The sequence below is a fragment of the Diabrotica undecimpunctata genome, chromosome 4, assembly GCF_040954645.1.
Source record: "Diabrotica undecimpunctata isolate CICGRU chromosome 4, icDiaUnde3, whole genome shotgun sequence".
NCBI classification, from domain to species: domain Eukaryota; kingdom Metazoa; phylum Arthropoda; class Insecta; order Coleoptera; family Chrysomelidae; genus Diabrotica; species Diabrotica undecimpunctata.
In genome coordinates this window covers 117,667,978-117,687,011 of record NC_092806.1, presented here as the reverse complement: position 1 = coordinate 117,687,011, position 19,034 = coordinate 117,667,978, and the positions used below count along the sequence as shown (strand labels likewise).

General features: G+C 30.9%; 2 protein-coding genes across 3 annotated transcripts; both read left to right on the top strand.

Moving 5' to 3' along the window:
• The first annotated feature begins 254 nt into the window (after nucleotides 1–254).
• LOC140439903 (uncharacterized) lies at nucleotides 255–9,356 on the top strand. 2 transcript variants are annotated; one of them, XR_011950748.1, is made up of 4 exons: nucleotides 255–437; nucleotides 533–715; nucleotides 4,034–6,246; nucleotides 6,306–9,356. XR_011950748.1 is itself a non-coding variant. In XM_072530076.1 (3 exons), exons 2-3 carry the CDS (start codon nucleotides 595–597, stop codon nucleotides 5,308–5,310), a joined length of 1,398 nt encoding a protein of 465 aa, XP_072386177.1. In that variant the 5' UTR covers nucleotides 255–437; nucleotides 533–594; the 3' UTR covers nucleotides 5,311–9,356. The 2 variants fall into 2 exon arrangements, 1 of the variants encoding a protein (XP_072386177.1); XM_072530076.1 differs by having other exon boundaries at nucleotides 4,034–9,356.
• A 1,249-nt stretch (nucleotides 9,357–10,605) lies between these two features.
• On the top strand, nucleotides 10,606–18,757 carry LOC140439902 (uncharacterized). The gene is made up of 3 exons (XM_072530075.1): nucleotides 10,606–10,802; nucleotides 10,895–11,077; nucleotides 14,480–18,757. Exons 2-3 carry the CDS (start codon nucleotides 10,957–10,959, stop codon nucleotides 15,331–15,333), a joined length of 975 nt encoding a protein of 324 aa, XP_072386176.1. The 5' UTR covers nucleotides 10,606–10,802; nucleotides 10,895–10,956; the 3' UTR covers nucleotides 15,334–18,757.
• The last annotated feature ends 277 nt before the right edge of the window (nucleotides 18,758–19,034 follow it).

Below are 19,034 nucleotides of genomic sequence, written 5' to 3'. Positions count from 1 at the left end.
CAAAAATAATTACACCATTAAGAATGCCGGCCCTGCATGTAACTATTTTTTCAGTGCAATATTTCATATTTTAAGAATTTATATTTTGTGATAAGTGATATGCCCACTGACTATTAGTTTTCTGGTTTACTGTCATTGGCGGCTTGACCACGAAACTTCAAAGGAAAACTTCTCGCTTCTCTGCTGGTCATGGCATGGCATAGATAAGAGAGTTAGGTTAGGGTCATGGAACGTAAAAAAAATTTAGGTTAGTTAAAATCATAGCACAATACCTATTAATCGCTATTAATTTAAGTTTGTAGGTTTATGTATGGTTAAAATAATTGTTTAGATTTTAATTTATATTACATCGTTGGTTTATATATTTAAAAGTCTGTGGAACTGTTGAGTATTTAGTCCACAACTTTAGTTTTCTATCCCTAGAATTAACAAAATCGGTGAGTTTTGGAAAGAATATATTACAACTCTTTTTATTAAAGAAGAAACATTCTATAAGACATGAAATAATACTTCACTACATTTTTAATTGTAGGATCACCCTCTTGATTTTCATATAAACTATATTTCTATATTTATTCAGTTTATGTGTTAGCTATGGAGTTTAAGGTTGAAATTAAGGAAGAGTTTGTTGAATATAAGGAAAGATGTATAGGAAGTGAGCTATTCACATCAGTAGATTTGGAACACTTAAAAAATGAACCAGAAGATAACTCAGGTAAGACAGGTAGTAAAATTAGTGTTTAGTATCGTGATGTAATTGAAATTTATCAGTGCTGGGACTAAATGCTAAAATTAACCCACTGTAATAGTTTTTATTGTAAAACAAATTGTAGCTTAAGAAAGAAAATATAAAAATAGAGTAAAACAATACAATTTTTCTTGTGTAATACATAAATTCAGATAGAAGTTTATGTAATAATGCAATAAAGCTACATATAAAATTTATATTTCAGTTTCTATAATATATTTTTATATTTTGAGAATGCATATTATACTTATTATGATTTTATGACTTTCATGTAAGCAACATATTTACTAAACAAAATACAAAATACATATTGGCTGTTTAATCCATCAAATTGTGCATATAGCTGTGATCTAAATTGAGAATGTATTGTTTAATTAAATATTGATTTTTAAGATAAATTTGATTTAATACAAACATTAGTTTGTATTTTGAGAACGATTATTTCCGAAGTGGAAATTGAAACGTCAATAAACGTACTTCAACCTTTAATTGTGGCTGATTCCCATTTAAATAGTAATTATTTGTAGTTAATTATTTTTATGAAATACGTCTATTTGGCTAAGGATCAGCCTTAAAAGTAAAAGACTTTTCTCAAAAATGTAAGACCATCTCTCTTAAATGTTTTCTTAAAAATAAATCTACTAATTAGACATTCATCTAAAACTTTTTATTATTGTAGTTTTATAAAATAATGCTCCTAATTTAATAAAAATATTGTTTCTTACCTTTTCATTGACTAAAACAACAAGGTAATAACAATTCTCAATGTTTAAAATACATCACACACATTTATTTAGATGCATGATGAAATAATGAATTTATTCATCTTTTTATTGAAATATAACTCAAACCATAACTTTTTATTGAAATATAGCTAAGTAACTAAATATAACTATAAAAATAACTCTAACAATATGAAATATTTATCAAATGCAACACAATTATTAAACTATTATTTTAAAAAATAATTTAAACTATACATTACAATCAATTAGTATATGATTTTAATTCTCTGGAATGTTTTCCCAAAACTTTAACCTATTCTTTTCCATTAACCCCCCTAGATTAATTATATTCTTCTTTTTTCCCCAGAAATTTCACAAAATTTTGTTTGCATGTTTGGTCCTAGTAAATTGTTAGTTTTTTTTTATTTTTGCACTTAAAAAATCGAATTCAATAAATTCCTGGTCATCAAGATCATTTTTTATATTTCATTGTCTTATGGCCTCTCATAGATATCACTCCTACCATATCGTGTAGATATGGTCTAGGCTTTGTGTTACTTAACTTGTAGGTTGAGGAATAATCTTACCACTGATAAAAGTTCCTCATCTCCATTTGATATGTTTCAGTTTTTGATTACACATTGTTCACAGCAGAGACAAAATCTTGGAAACTGAAGAGTTTGTTTCCCATTTTTTGCATGTTCTTCTTTATGATGGAAAGAATCTGCTGCCATGAATGTATGTCCTGGTTCAAAATACTTAAGAACAATTTTAGAAGTAACAATTTCTTCTGATTTAATCATGTGCAAAAAAAAAGGAAAACAAAGACCAATTTTTATTCTGCGCAGTGCAGTTATCAAGCCAGATAGTAACACATTTAGTATCTCTTTTTGACAGCAAAGATTGATTAAAAGTGTTAATGAGCTCATTCTTGCTTCTTCCAAACATGTCCTCATGCCACAAGACAGCAAAGGATTTACACTGCTTTTGTTTTTTGCCAATTGGAACAAAACTCTTATGTTTAGTATCACCACAATCAATTTGTTACACTATTTAAGTTATTTAATAAGTGAATAATATTTACCCGAAGAGTATTTGAAGTTGTAAAAAAAAATTCAGGAGAAAAGGAACTAATTCTTAAAATATTCGCTTATTTATTATAGGTCTATAAACAAATTTTAAATCAACAATTTAACACGTGCACATTCATTCACTCCGCAAGTATACAGTATACAACTGATTAACTGATTTACTTAGCGCCTTGTACGTATATGTTTAGATATGTCTATTTTCCTTATCACAGCTGACCATTCAGTTTGTGCATCAGGTAGCGAAATGGCCGCAGCTCAGAGTTACGACCTTTATGCTAAGTAAAATGAGATACAGTAAATTTGCCTACAATTTCATTACTTTTTTTAAGATACGTCTTTTTTAATAAGTGACTTTGACTTGAGATATGGTTTTTTTGCTTGTTATATAGATGAGAAAGTTATTTAAAAATACCATGCAACCAAAATCTCATTTTCAAAAAAAGTTAAGATACACCCTTCTTGCTTAGGAAAGCAGCATAGCCTTTTGTATAGATATCTCAAGTCATTTGTTATATTTTCGTTATCACCTGATTTATATATCAGTGGAATATAGCTATCCTTCCATTTTGTTGGAAATATGCAACACTGCAAAGATATAGTAAATAAAATATACAGGGTGTTTCATTAATAATTGGAAATATTTTAACTGCAGATTCCCGAGCTCGAAATATTAAGATTTAACCCAAATAACTTAAATAAAACGTAGCTTCTTACTGAGTTACAGAGTGTTTTATTTAAAAAATTTATTATTATTTAAAAATGTAAATAATATACTCTTTGTTCATAAAGATAAAGAAATTATTAATGTATTATTTATGTCGGTGTTTTTAGATCATAGGATTGCATTTATTATGCAAATGAAATTTTAATCGCTATGAACAACAAAACATAATGTTATTTATTGAAATTTCTTGAAACGAATAGATGCATTCAACATTTAAAAACAAATTGTGGTTCTGAAAAGAATTATTTTGTTATAATCTAAATAAAAGGACAATTTTAATAACACGAAAATATCAAAAAACACATTATAACTAAACCTTTTAACGAATGTTCAATGTGAAACCCATTTACCTCAAAAAGCTTTTGAATTCATTCGTTAAACGATCTTCTAACTTTAAAGAATATGTTTCGCGGATTGGCAATAAAATTAGCAGAACTTACTATTTGCTACCATAGTGCTTGACGATTATTTAATTCTTGTGAGTATGGAGCTCTCCGCGTTCCATACTCACGTTGGGAACGGAGATCCACGTTGGGGGCCTACCGAAGGTTCAGAGGTCACCGCTTTTAGGGATATAACAGGTCTGCGCGACCAGAGCCCCGCATGACGTGGAAAGCTATTTACAAGGAGGTTTTGCCTGCTGTTTTGTTTATTATTACATTCATTTCTACTAAATTTTATTACTGTTTGTTTTAGCCTGTAGTTTCTGCATAAACAAATTTTTATAATTTCACTCTTATTTTAGGTTTTTCTCCGAACGGAATGGAAATCATAACACCATGTACTACAGAACAACAAACAAGTGAAAACTCTGAAGAAACAACATTAAAAATTTCTTATTGGAAATGTAAAATTTGTTTTAAGCAATTTACCCAGGCAGGGTCTTTGAAACGACATATAAAAACACACACCGAAGAAATGCCTACCAAGTGTGAAATTTGTTTTAAACAGTTTATTAACACAAGAATATTGAAAACACATTTGCGAAAACACACCGGAGAAAAACTTTATAAGTGTAAAATTTGTTTTAAGCAATTAACCCAGGCAGGTTCTTTGAAACGACATATAAGAACACACACTGGAGAAACGCCTCACAAGTGTGAAATTTGTTTTAAGCAGTTTATTGACACAAAATTATTGAAAACGCATTTGCGAACACACACTGGAGAAAAACCTTACAAGTGTAAAATTTGTTTTAAGCAATTTACCCAGGGAGGTTCTTTGAAACGGCATATAAGAACACACACTGGAGAAATGCCTCACAAGTGTGAAATTTGTTTTAAGCAGTTCTCTCAGAAATGTAATTTTAATATTCATTTGCGAATGCACACTGGAGAAAAAACTTACAAGTGCAAAATTTGTTTTCAGTATTTTAGTACATCATATTGTTTGAAAGAACATATTATAAGAATACACAGTGGAGAAGAGCTTTACAAGTGTGAAATTTGTTTTAAGCAGTTTTTTCAGAAAATTCATTTGAAACGTCATTTGAGAGTGCACACTGGAGAAAAACCTTACCAGTGTGAAATTTGTTTTAAGAAGTTGAGTGATGCAGGAACTTTGAAAACACATTTGTTAGCACATACTGGAGAAAAATCTTGCAAGTGTGAAATTTGTTTTAAGCAGTTTATTGACCCACGAAGTTTGAAAATTCACTTGAGATTACACTCTGGAGAAAAGCCTTACACGTGTGAAATATGTTTAAAGCAGTTTATTCATGCACACAGTTTGAAAAATCACTTGAGAGTACACTCTGGAGAAAGGCCTTACACATGTGAAATTTGTTTAAAGCAGTTTGCTACTACAAGTAATTTAAAAGCACATTTGAGAATACACACTGGAGAAAAGCCTTACATGTGTGAAATTTGTTTAAAGCAGTTTATTACAGCAAGTAATTTTAAAGCACATTTGAGAGTGCATACTGGAGAAAAGCCTTACATGTGTGAAATTTGTTTTAAAGGGTTTTCCACTACAAGCAATTTAAATCAACACATAAAAATTCACCCCGGAGAAACATCATAAGAGTGTGAAGTTTGTTTTATACAATTTACACACGCAGTAATCGGAAAACTCATTTGGGAATACACATTTCTAAAATATATTATATCTAGAGTTTACAGTTACAAGCACAGAAGAGTATCTTAAAAGTTTCTTTGGTACAATTGCGAAAAAGTGGAAAACTATGAAACTAAGAAGTTTAAAAAAGTATCGAATACTGCACACTGGAGATCAACCTATTAACACGTTCCTTGCCGATAACGCGCTGGCGCGTCGCTACAAGACTTTAGCTAGACGCTCTCGCGCGTTCAGTCTTTTATTGATTATGATCTTGGATTATTTCACTGGCGGTACAAGAGGGTCTTTTATATTTCAAAGGCAGGTAACTAGGGGTATCAATTCTCTAACTTTGTTCTTGGTTCTTCGACTAACAACTTTTTGTCCAGACAGGGTGTCTATATCTTTTGGCTTTGTAATAATTGTAAATATTAGTAACAGTACATAAAATTCTGCAAATGCTTATTATTTTATCGGATTAGTAACCGTGTAAAGATTAGTAATTCCCAGATTTCAATATTTCTTCTATTTTTTGACTCTTGAATCATAAAGCTTGGTAATACCCGGATATTTTCAGTGTTTTCCCTAAATATGATTTGGGTTCTTTTACATCTCGTTTGGTTAGTTTATATTTGAATGACATAGGGTGTGCATATTGAAGTGTAAAAATGAATAAAAATAATATAAATGACGATATTATACCAAGTGGCTCAAATTCAAATAAAAAAAGAAAGTTAGATATGAAAAAAAAAATTATCAGATGAAGAGCTGTTGAGGTTATTAGAAACAAGCGATGAAGAATTTAATGACTTTCTTGATTCAGACAGTGAGTATTTACCAGAATCTGAGGATGAAATTGAAAATAACTTACCTGCAGCACTTATTGAGGATACGGAAGATAATGTATGTTATAAAATTAAATGCAAATATTAATATTTTAATAAAACTATATATAATTGTAGACTAAGCTGCTCGTTTAAGTAGATGGAAGCGATAAATGGGAAGAAAATGTCGATTGTATGAAAAATTTTCCTTTTTTAAAACACCAGGAGTTACTAATACACGTTCCCGATAATAATCCAGTTCACTTTTTTCGAATGCTGCTTACTGATGAATGTTTGCAGCAAATATGTGATGAGACCAACAGGTATGCCGAGTACGTTTTGTTGTTTAATTCAGGGGCGACACATTCTAGAATTTTCGATTGGAAAATTTTGACTCCCGAAGAACTGCTAGTCTTTTTAGGATTGGTTTTACATATGGGTCACATTTCATTGCCTAGGGTTGAGGATTATTGGAAAAAGAAAGATACTCTTTTTGCTAATGCAATTTTTTCCACTTTTATGGGCCGGAACAGATTTATGGTCATACTGCGTTGTTTGCATTTTAGTAAAAATCCAGAAGAGGGAGAATAAGTACCTGAAGACAGAATATATAAAATTAGATCGATGATAAACTTTTTTAATAAGAGAATGGAAGAAGTTTATTATCCTGATCGTAATTTGAGCTTAGATGAGTCAATGGTATTACACAGAGGACGACTTAATTTTAGACAATACTTAAAAAAACAAAAAGCATAAATATGGAATAAAGTTGTATATGTTGACCGAACCAAATGGTCTAATTTTAAAATTTTTAGTTTATTCTGGAATGTTTGACGATTCAGGTGGAAAAGGACATGCCAATAAAGTGGTTTTGCACCTTTTAGAAGGGAAACTAAATGTAGGCCATTGCGTTTACATGGACAATTTTTACAACAGCTTTGATTTAGCCAAAAATTTGCTTGAATTTTTGTAAAAATAATCCTGCAGAAGTAAAACAAGAAAAACTTGCTAAAGGTGCAACAATTGCCCGTTGCCGAAAAGGGGTATTAGTTGGCAAATGGAAGGATAAGAGAGACGTTTACTATATAACAACAGAATGTCAAAACACCTTACAACCAACAAGAAGAGGTCAGCATGTAATGAAACCAGATCCTATTATAAGATATAATAAGAATATGTCTGGTATTGACCGACAAGACCAGATGGTTGCCTATTATCCTTGTCAACGAAAAATTGTACGATGGCCAACAAAAATATTTATACATATTATGCAGACGATGGTTATAAATGCTCACATACTATATAATAAGTATTCTGGAAAAAAGATTGGTCTTTACGAATTTCGTTTAGAACTCGTTAGATCACTTTTAAAAATTAATAATTCTGAAACTAAACATGTTACAAAAGCTCACCTAGTAACACAACGAGAGGTAAAAGATCTAAAGGGAAAAGTTATGAGAAAACGCTGTAAAACTTGCAGCGAACGAAATATCCGTAAAAATACAATTTACGAATGCAAAACCTGTCCCGACACCCCTGGATTTTGTTTGGATAGCTGTCAAATATCCCACATTTAAACCTTAATTTTGTTTTATATATCTATATTTTATCTTATTTTGTATTTCTTGTTTTATTTTTATTTTGTATTAGTAAATCAATAAAATGTTCCTATTAAAACTGATTTTATCAATATTATTTACAAAACGCACCAGCGCGTCGTACGGCGTATGTATATAAATACTAGAGCCGAGCGCCAGTGACGCTGTGGCGCGTTCACCACCAAGCTTATTGTATATATGTGCATTTAGTTTAAAAACACTTACTTTATTCGAACTTTTCCAAAAACTAATAAATAAACATCTGTGTATCAAAAACAGAAAGCTTCTCTTGGTGAAAACCTACCCAGAATAGATCGGCAGTTAACGTGTTAAGTGTGAAATTTGTTTTAAAATTTTTTCCAAACATGAAATTGCACACTTGATAAACTTTAATGCAACAAAAATCAATTGGTGGATATCTATAATGGATATATAATCTAAAGAAACTTTTTTACAATTTAGAATATTTGGTTCATACAACAAATATCCTTGCAGACCATTTCATTGGGTTCGACTATTTTATTCTAATGTATGATAATGCTGATGCAGATGCCGCAAGAACAATAACCCGGTGTCTTGAGGCTGGAGTATTGATATGATGGATTGGCCACCACTGAGTTCTGACCCCAATCTGTAGATGTGGTGTCCAAAAGTGACGTATACAGTACAAGATCCTACTCGTGTGGAGGCCACATAAATGAACACTAAAAAGTGTCTGATCACATTGTTTAATCATATACATGGCGAGTTGTGAATTTTGGCTGAAAGTTCGATGTGTTTATTTTGGTCAAATGTTACACTGCTACCACCTGATCAACTTATTTTATTCAAGCTAGAACAAATCAGGTCCGGTTTAAAAAAAATAGTTCGTTTTGTTCATAGAACAAATTTCACCCTGTGTACGATTTTTCAATACTTTAACCTTCATCGGATTGGCCGGGGTCTATTTTGACCCCAGATCACAATTTTTAGCTGTTACTTTATAGATCTTAATTTTTAATCGACAGTCTTCCATATCTGTCTGTAGTTTATATATTGTATTGATAAAAAATTATGCCTACAAGAACATTTAACGGTTAGATTAAATTTAAACTTTTTTATAGGCTGGAGTCTCCTAATACCTCTGTCAGCCTTTTATGTCATATAAAATGAATTCTAATAAAGTTCTAATTATTATGCGGGAATCCCATAGATTTTACGGATTAGTACCGACTATGAGTGTACTATCGTTTTATATAAGGGTTTTACATGTTTAAATGGGGGAATTCCCCGAGCTGCGATAAAATTTAACGAAACAATATAAATATATTGAGTATGGTATGAGTTCCAGTGTCGTTGGTTTCTTGTCGTATTTGTGAATAGTGCATAAAATTCTGAATATGAGCTATTTTAAACAAAATAAATTGTATCGAATTATTACTTAGAACTGAAAGTCTGGTTTTACTATGTATATCCGAATCATGGTGTAATGACAATAATATAAATTATTTTTATCTTCCTAATGCTCTCTTGTAATGATTCGTAATACTTTTTTGATTATTTTTTAGGTTATTACATTTTTATATTTATAGAAATATACTCGTACAATACTTGGTTTTTTATTCGTTTACACCGATACTCGACTTTAAATTTCAACATAAAGTTTCTTGTCGATCACAAACATTTGTCACCCAAAGAGAACTGGAACTTTCAGAGTTTGTGAAATTTCCGTGGCAGTTAAAATCGTTTTGTTATTTTTCGATTATATTACGAAATATAATTTATTAGAAATTCCACGACGAACAAATTATATCTTGTATCAACACAAGCCAAAAAGAATCGGTGTATTATTGGTCTATCAATGCCAACATCAGGATAAACAAAAAAGTATTTTCATCTATGGTTCTATCAATACGATTTTCACCAGTACTTTGCGTTGTGCGATATATTTGCAACCTTTTGTAAATCAAAAATAATTACACCATTAAGAATGCCGGCCCTGCATGTAACTATTTTTTCAGTGGAATGTTTCATATTTATTGAAAGTCAACATAAATGCTCAATTTTATTTAAGAATTTATATTGTGTGATAAGTGATATGCCCACTGACTATTAGTTTTCTGGTTAAGGCTGTTTTATCGGTGCACCAAAACCTAGGGACAGTGTTTTCTCTGTTATTTACCGACAAAATGTCTCGAAATTTGGACACGTTATTCGAAATTATGTTGCCTTTAAACTGATGGTTTTACTTTTTTTATTTTTTTGAAACTTCTGTTGAAAAATTGGAATATACTGTTTAACGTTCTATTATAACCAAACTTTTTACGCCCATCACTCGAAAGAGTTTTTTTTTCTGTAATCGTTGATTTTTGTTTCACCCTTCTGTGTCCAGTAATAATCGAGAAAAGCGTGTTCCAACTTTAAAGAAAATTGCTAAAAGATACTGAAATCTAATAGTGAAACGTGTTACTCATCATTGGCGCTTAAGTTCATCGTTATCGCCTTCGTGACGTCAAATCTCATGAACGTACGGTCAGTTAATTCGTGTTAAAACTAATTTGAATGGCGAATAATGTATTTGTTGTCATTAAACTACCCGTCGGCCGGCGGCACTGAGTAAAGATGGTCTCGCGTAAGCAGTGTAGAAAAGTAAGTGATACGCCCATTTCAAATCGCAGTGTGCTTGAACTGCTAAAACAACCTTAACTGTCATTGGCGGCTTGGCCACGAAACTTCAAAGCAAAACTTCTCGCTTCTCTGTGTTCTTAGTTCTCTGGTCATGGAATAGATAAGAGAGTGAGTTAGGTTAGCGTCATGGTACGTAAAAAAAATTGAGGTTAAAATCATAGCATAGCACAAGAAAATTTGTGGTTAAACTGTGATAGCACACTACCAATTAATTTAAGTGTGTAGTTTTATCAATTTATCTATGGTTAAAATAATTGTTTAGATTTTAGATTATATTACATCGTTGGTTTATATAATTAAAAGTCTGTGGAACTGTTGAGTATTTAGTCCACACAACTTAAGTTTTCTATCCCTAGAATTAACAAAATCGGTGAGTTTTGGAAAGAATATATTACAACTCTTTTTATTAAAGAAGCAACATTCTATAAGACATAAAATAATACTTCACATTTTTAATTGTAGGATCACCCTCTTGATTTTCATATAAACTATATTTCTATATTTATTCAGTTTATGTGTTAGCTATGGAGTTTAAGGTTGAAATTAAGGAAGAGTTTGTTGAATATAAGGAAAGATGTATAGGAAGTGAGCTATTCACATCAGTAGATTTGGAACACTTAAAAAATGAACCAGAAGATAACTCAGGTAAGACAGGTAGTAAAATTAGTGTTTAGTAATGTGATGTACTTAAATGATATTTATCAGCGCTGGGACTAAATGCTAAAATTAACCCACTATAATAGTTTTTATTGTAAAACAAATTGTAGCTTAAGAAAGAAAATATAAAAATAGAGTAAAACAATACAATTTTTCTTGTGTAATACATAAATTCAGATTGAAGTTTATGTAATAATGCAATGAAGCTACATATAAATTATTAATTAATTCGACCTATACAATAAATTTATATTTCAGTTTGTAATTAAAAGTGAAACTGGAACAAACCATGAAGTGGAGATATCCAGGAGTGGCTAGTATACCTGTTGAATACAAAGCATGTGGTGTTCGTGTGTATTAAGGTATAAAAAATGCTTATTAAAAGCTTAAATTTTTTTATTTTAAAGAAGATCTTTTCGGAATTAAATCATTCCATCATCAGTTTAATAAAAAGTTGTTAAAAACATTATATGGCCACATAAAAACATTTAAAGGACATCCGTATTAAAAAATAATCCTCATGGTATTTATCAAGGTAAATGCAATAGACTGTTAACTTGTTGATTATTAAAAACTGAAAATGGGGGCATCTTAAAACCTATCTAACTAATCTATAAAACCTCACCAGCTACAGGGGGTCATGTAAGATGCCCCCATTTTCAGTTTTTAATAATCAACAAGTTAACAGTCTATTGCATTTACCTTGATAAATACCATGAGGATTATTTTTTAATTCGGATGTCCTCCCAATGTTTTTATGTGGCCATACAATGTTTTTAACAACTTTTTATTAAACTGATGATGGAATGATTTAATTCCGAAAAGATCTTCTTTAAAATAAAAAATTTTAAGCTTTTAATAAGCATTTTTTATACCTTAATACACATGAACACCACATGCTTTGATTTCAGTTTGTATAATATATTTTTATATTTTGATAATGCATATTACACTTAATATGATTTTATGACTTTCACATACTTAAGCAACATATTTACTAAACAAAATACAAAATACATATTGGCTGTTTAATCCATCAAATTCTGCATATAGCTGTGATCAGCCTTAAAAGTAAAAGACTTCTCAAAAATGTAAGACTATCTCTCTTAAATGTTTTCTTAAAAATAAATCTACTTATTAGAAATTCATCTAAAACTTTTTATTATTGTAGTTTTGTAAAAAAAATGCTCCTAATTTAATAAAAATATTGTTTCTTACCCTTTCATTGACTAAAACAACGAGGTAATAACAATTCTCAAGGTTTAAAATACATCAAACACATTTATTTAGATGCATGTTGAAATAATGAATTTATTCATCTTTTTATTGAAATATAACTCAAACTATAACTTTTTATTGCAATATAGCTAAGTAACTAACTATAACTATAAAAATAACTTTAACAATATGAAATATTTATCAAATGCAACACAATTATTAAACTATTATTTTAAAAAATAATTTAAACTATACATTACAATCAATTAGTATATGATTTTAATTCTCTGGAATGTTTTCCCAAAACTTTAACCTATTCTTTTCCATTAACCCCCCTAGATTAATTATATTCTTCTTTTTTCCCCAGAAATTTCACAAAATTTTGTTTGCATGTTTGGTCCTAGTAAATTGTTAGTTTTTTTTTATTTTTGCACTTAAAAAATCGAATTCAATAAATTCCTGGTCATCAAGATCATTTTTTATATTTCATTGTCTTATGACCTCTCATAGATATCACTCCTACCATATCATGTAGATATGGTCTACACTTTGTGTTACTTAACTTGTAGGTTGAGGAATAATCTTACCACTGATAAAAGTTACTCATCTCCATTTGATATGTTTCAGTACACTTTGTTCACAGCAGAGACAAAATCTTGGAAACTGTAGAGTTTGTTTCCCATTTTTTACATTGATTGTTCTTCTTTATGATGGAAAGAATGTGCTGCCATGAATGTATGTCCTGATTCAAAATACTTAAAAACAATTTTAGAAGTAAAAATTTCTTCTGAGTTAATTATGTGCAAAAAAAGGAAAACAAAGACCAATTTTTATTCTGTGCAGTGCAGTTATCGAGCCAGATAGTAACACATTTAGTATCTCTTTTTGACAGCAAATATTGATTAAAAGTGTTAATGAGCTCATCCTTGCTTCTTCCAAACATGTCCTCATGCCACAAGACAGCAAAGGATTTACACTGCTTTTGTTTTTTGCCAATTGGAACAAAACTCTTATGTTTAGTATCACCACAATCAATTTGTTACACTATTTAAGTTATTTAATAAGTGAATAATATTTACCCGAAGAGTGTTTGAAGTGGTAAAAAAAAATCAGGAGCCAAGGAACTAATTCTTAAAATATTCGCTTATTTATTATAGGTCTATAAACAAATTTTAAATCAACAATTAAACACGTGCACATTCATTCACTCCGCAAGTATACAGTATACAACTGATTAACTGATTTACTTAGCGCCTTGTACGTATATGTTTAGATATGTCTATTTTCCTTATCACAGCTGACCATTCAGTTTGTGCATCAGGTAGCAGAATGGCGAAAATCTCAGAGTTACGACCTTTATGCTAAGTAAAATGAGATACGGTAAATTTGCCTACAATTTCATTACTTTTTTTAAGATACGTCTTTTTTAATAAGTGACTTTAAAATACTTTGACTTGAGATATAGTTTTTTTGCTTGTTATATAGATGAGGAAGTTATTTAAAAATTCATGTATTAATTATGTCGGTGTTTTTAGATCATAGGATTGCATTTATTATGCAAATGAAATTTTAATCGCTACGAACAACAAAACATAATGTTATTTATTGAAATTTCTTGGAACGAATAGATTCATTCAACATTTAAAAACAAATTGTGGTTCTAAAAAGAATTATTTTGTTATAATCTAAATAAAGGGACAATTTTAATAACACGAAAATATAAAAAACACATTATAACTAAACCTTTTAACGAATGTTCAATGTGAAACCCATTTACCTCAAAAAGCTTATGAATTCTTTCGTTAAACGATCTTCTAACTTTAAAAAATATGGTTCGCGGATTGGCAATAAAATTAGCAGAACTTACTATTTGCTACCATAGTGCTTGACGATTATTTAATTCTTGTGAGTATGGAGCTCTCCGAGTTCCATACTCACGTTGGGAACGGAGATCCACGTTGGGGTTCTACCGAAGGTTCAGGGATCACCGCTTTTAGGGATATAACAGGTCTGCGCCGCCAGACCCCCGCATGACGTGGAAAGCTATTTACAAGGAGGTTTTGCCTGCTGTTTTGTTTATTATTACATTCATTTCTATTAAATTTTATTACTCTTTGTTTTAGCATGTAGTTTCTGCATAAACAAATTTTTATAATTTCACTTTTATTTTAGGTTTTTCTCCGAAAGAAATGGAAATCATAACATCATGTACTACAGAACAACAAATAAGTGAAAACTCTGAAGACACAACATTAAAAATTTCTTATTGGAAATGTAAAATTTGTTTTAAGCAATTTACCCAGGCAGGGTCTTTGAAACGACATATAAGAACACACACCGAAGAAACGCCTACCAAGTGTGAAATTTGTTTTAAACAGTTTATTAACAGAAAATTATTGAAAACGCATTTGAGAACACACACTGGAGAAAAACCTTACAAGTGTAAAATTTGTTATAAGCAATTTACCCAGGGAGGTTCTTTGAAACTGCATATAAGAACACACACTGGAGAAATGCCTCACAAGTGTGAAATTTGTTTTAAGCAGTTTTTTCAGAAAATTCAGTTGAAACGTCATTTGAGAGTGCACACTGGAGAAAAACCTTACCAGTGTGAAATTTGTTTTAAGAAGTTGAGTGATGCAGGAACTTTGAAAACACATATGTTAGCACATACTGGAGAAAAATCTTGCAAGTGTGAAATTTGTTTTAAGCAGTTTATTCATGCACACAGTTTGAAAATTCACTTGAGAGTACACTCTGGAGAAAGGCCTTACACATGTGAAATTTGTTTAAAGCAGTTTGCTACTACAAGTAATTTAAAAGAACATTTGAGAATACACACTGGAGAAAAGCCTTACATGTGTGAAATTTGTTTAAAGCAGTTTATTACAGCAAGTAATTTTAAAGCACATTTGAGAGTGCATACTGGAGAAAAGCCTTACACGTGTAAAATTTGTTTTAAAGGGTTTTCCACTACAAGTAATTTAAATCAACACATAAAAATTCACACCAGAGAAACATCATAAGAGTGTGAAGTTTGTTTTAAACAATTTACACACGCAGTAATCGGAAAACTCATTTGGAAATACATACTTCTAAAATATATTATATCTAGAGTTTACAGTTACACGCACAGAAGAATATTTTATAAGTTTCTTTGGTACAATTGCGGAAAAATGGAAAACCATCAAACTAAGAAGTTTGAAAAAGTATATAATACTGCACACTGGAGATCAACCTATTAAGTGTGAAATTTGTTTTAAAACTTTTTCTAAACATGAAATTGCACACTTGATAAACTTTAATGCAACAAAAATCAATTGGTGGATATCCATAATGGATATACGATCTAAAGAAGCTACCTTGCAGACCACTTCATTGGGTGGTTGGGCGACTATTTTATTCTAATGTATGATAATGCTGATGCAGATGCCGCAAGAACAATAACCCGGTGTCTTGAGGCTGGAGTATTGATACGATGGATTGGCCACCACTGAGTTCTGACCCCAATCTGTAGATGTGGTGTCCAAAAGTGACGTATACAGTACAAGATCCTACTCGTGTGGAGGCCACATAAATGAACACTAAAAAGTGTCTGATCACATTGTTTAATCATATACATGGCGAGTTTTGGCTGAAAGTTCGATGTGTTTATTTTGGTCAAATGTTACACTGCTACCACCTGATCAACTTATTTTATTCAAGCCAGAACAAATCAGGTCTGGTTTTAAAAAAAATAGTTCGTTTTGTTCATAGAACAAATTTCACCCTGTGTACGATTTTTCAATACTTTAACCTTCATCGGATTTGCCGGAGTCTATTTTGACCCCAGATCACAATTTTTAGCTGTTACTGTATAGATCTTAATTTTTAATCGACAGTCTTCCATCTGTCTGTAGTTTATATATTGTATTGATAAAAAATTATGCCTACAAGAACATTTAACGGTTAGATTAAATAAACTTCAATTTTATAGGCTGGGGTCTCCTAATACCCCGGTCAGCCTTTTATGTCATATAAAATGAATTCTAACAAAGTTCTAATAATGTGGGAATCCCATAGATTTTACGGATTAGTACCGACTATGAGTGTAGTATCGTTTTTTATAAGGGGTTTAAATGGGAAATTCCCGAGCTGCGATAAAATTAAACGAAATAATATAAATCTATTAAGTTGGAGTTCCAGTGTCGCTGGTTTCTTGTCGTATTTGTGAATAGTGCATAACATTCTGAACATGAGCTACGTTTCATTTATATATAGCGGAAAGCAACTGAGTGAAGATGAACTTTTACGTTTACTTGAAAGTGATGATCCAGAACTTGATATCAATGAGGATACAGCAAGTGCTTTAGAAGATGACAATGTAACAGAAGTAGAAAAAGAAAATGACCTTATTATTGATCAAAGCATAGAGCAAAATGAACCAACTGTTACTGACTCCGAAGGCTTACCGGTATATGTATCTAAAGATGGAACTGAGTGGTCAAGGTTGCCAAAAAACACAAAAGTTAAACGCGCGAAGGCCAATATTCGTAGACATGCTTTAGGACTTACGAATTACAGTAATGATATATCAAGTATCAAAAACGCCTTCCTTCTGTTTTTCTAGACGAAATTCTAAACATAATTGTCATGGAAACTAATCGGAAGGCTCAAGCGTATTACAATAAATCGAATAGTGAAAACCCAAATAAAACTAAAGTGTATGTTTGCGTTGATTATGTAGAGATTCAACCCTATATTGGAGTATTGCTTATACTTGGAGCTTTTCAGAGATCGAAAGAACCGATCGATATGCTTTGGTGACTCTTCGAAAAAATAAAACGTTTATTCTAAGGGAGCTTCTACCAGCATCATATAAAACAGATTATTCAAGTATGTTTGCTTTTAGAAAACATCGAACGTTAGTCTCTTATGTTCCAAAACCAAGAACTGCAGTCATCTTACTTTCAAGTGAGCATGTTGACGACAAAGTGGCTGGTGAAGAACACTCCTATAAACCTGAAATTATTCTACATTACAACAAAACGAAAGGAGCCGTCGATATAACCGATAAGTTAGCTGAAAAATATACGGTACAAAGTAAAACAAAGCGTTGGCTGATGGCTATTATTCTCTCATTTTATTAATGTGGCAGGTATTAATTCCTATAAATTGTGGTTACTAAAATATCCTGATTGGAAAAAGCACAATATGACATGTGAGTAACCGTAAAATGTATATTTTGGCACTGGGCAAGGAACTTATAAAGGAATATGTTTTCAGACGTTATAACAATAAGCACATCAAAAAGAATAAAAAGTGTCATATGGCAGATGTATTCCCAGAACTTTTGAATATTACTGCCAGAGTAGAACAAACAAAAAATACAAGGGGTCGGTGCCATGTGTGTTGTAGAGGCAAAGACAGAAAAACTATCAGAGATAGTTTGTGTACATTGTACAAATAGTATGTAGATGTTATTTGGTGTGTTAGCGTCAGCAGTAGAATGTGTTTTGTAGTAATGTGTATGCTTTAATCTAATAAATGTTCAATACTATAAAAATAATGTGTTACTGGTACAATTTTTTTTCGTTTAAGTATAGTTCACCCATTTAAGAATAGGGTCCGTTCAGACTCCGGCCCGTCTTTTGCGTAGTATTTTGAGGCCCGTCCGATGAAGGTTAATAATTTTACAAATTAGACAATGGGCATTTAAAATAGCATATTTATTTTTTCCACACACGATAACTTACTTAATTTTTCATTAAAAAAAAATAACTAGAAGTTTGACAAAGTGAACTTTAGATTTATAGAATGTATGCAACTTTTCTTGCAAAAATTAAATGTTTTTGAAAATTATTAGATTATAAGCATTAATCTTACCACAGCTCGTGCTATACATTTGAAAACAACGTTTTTAGCCAATTTTCAGAATTTAAAACGGTACAAGTTGTTTTGAATGATATTAAAACTCGCCCTGTATAATTGTTTAGTGATTCATCGTTTTTTTTTCCAGTTTAGACAAATCAGTTTATTAGGTGGTAGTAGTGTAACGTTTGTCCAAAACATAAGACATCAAACTTAACATTCAAAAGTCATGACGAACAGATACTTCAGTTAAAATTCACAACTAACCCTGTATACTATTAAACAAGGGGGGCAGGCACTTTTTAATGGTTAGTTGTTATTTCCCATAGGGGCCTCTATACGAGATAGTACGTACAGTTCCTCATGACCCACCCTGTATGAGAAATAAACCCAGCTTCTAACTCGATTGCAGAATTACGAATTGTTGTACAGAAAAGAATGGACTCGAATTCTGCAAGCAACCATTCAAGAACTGAGGAGCACGCCTAAAAGGATAGACTCTACTATTGAGAGAGCTAAAGGAGTTAATACTCTAAAGTGTTCTTAATAATTTTTAACTTTTTTGTAATTGTTATTTCCAATTAAATGTTATGATTAAAATCATGTTCTTTCATTAAGTTGTCTGTAGATCTGATGTAATACTATTTATTGGAATTTATTTTTAACATTTCGATTTCCATTTCGGAAATCGTTCTCAAAATATTAATAAATTAAACAAATTTTGTTTTTTGTTACTTAGTGAAAAATTCTTCTAATAATTTAATTTTATCTGGCTCATTCATACTGACAATTCAGACATATATATTTTAAAGTAGACGACTTAAAAATTATAGGTAGTAGTAAGGTAGTTCATTCGATTACATGAAATCAACTTTAA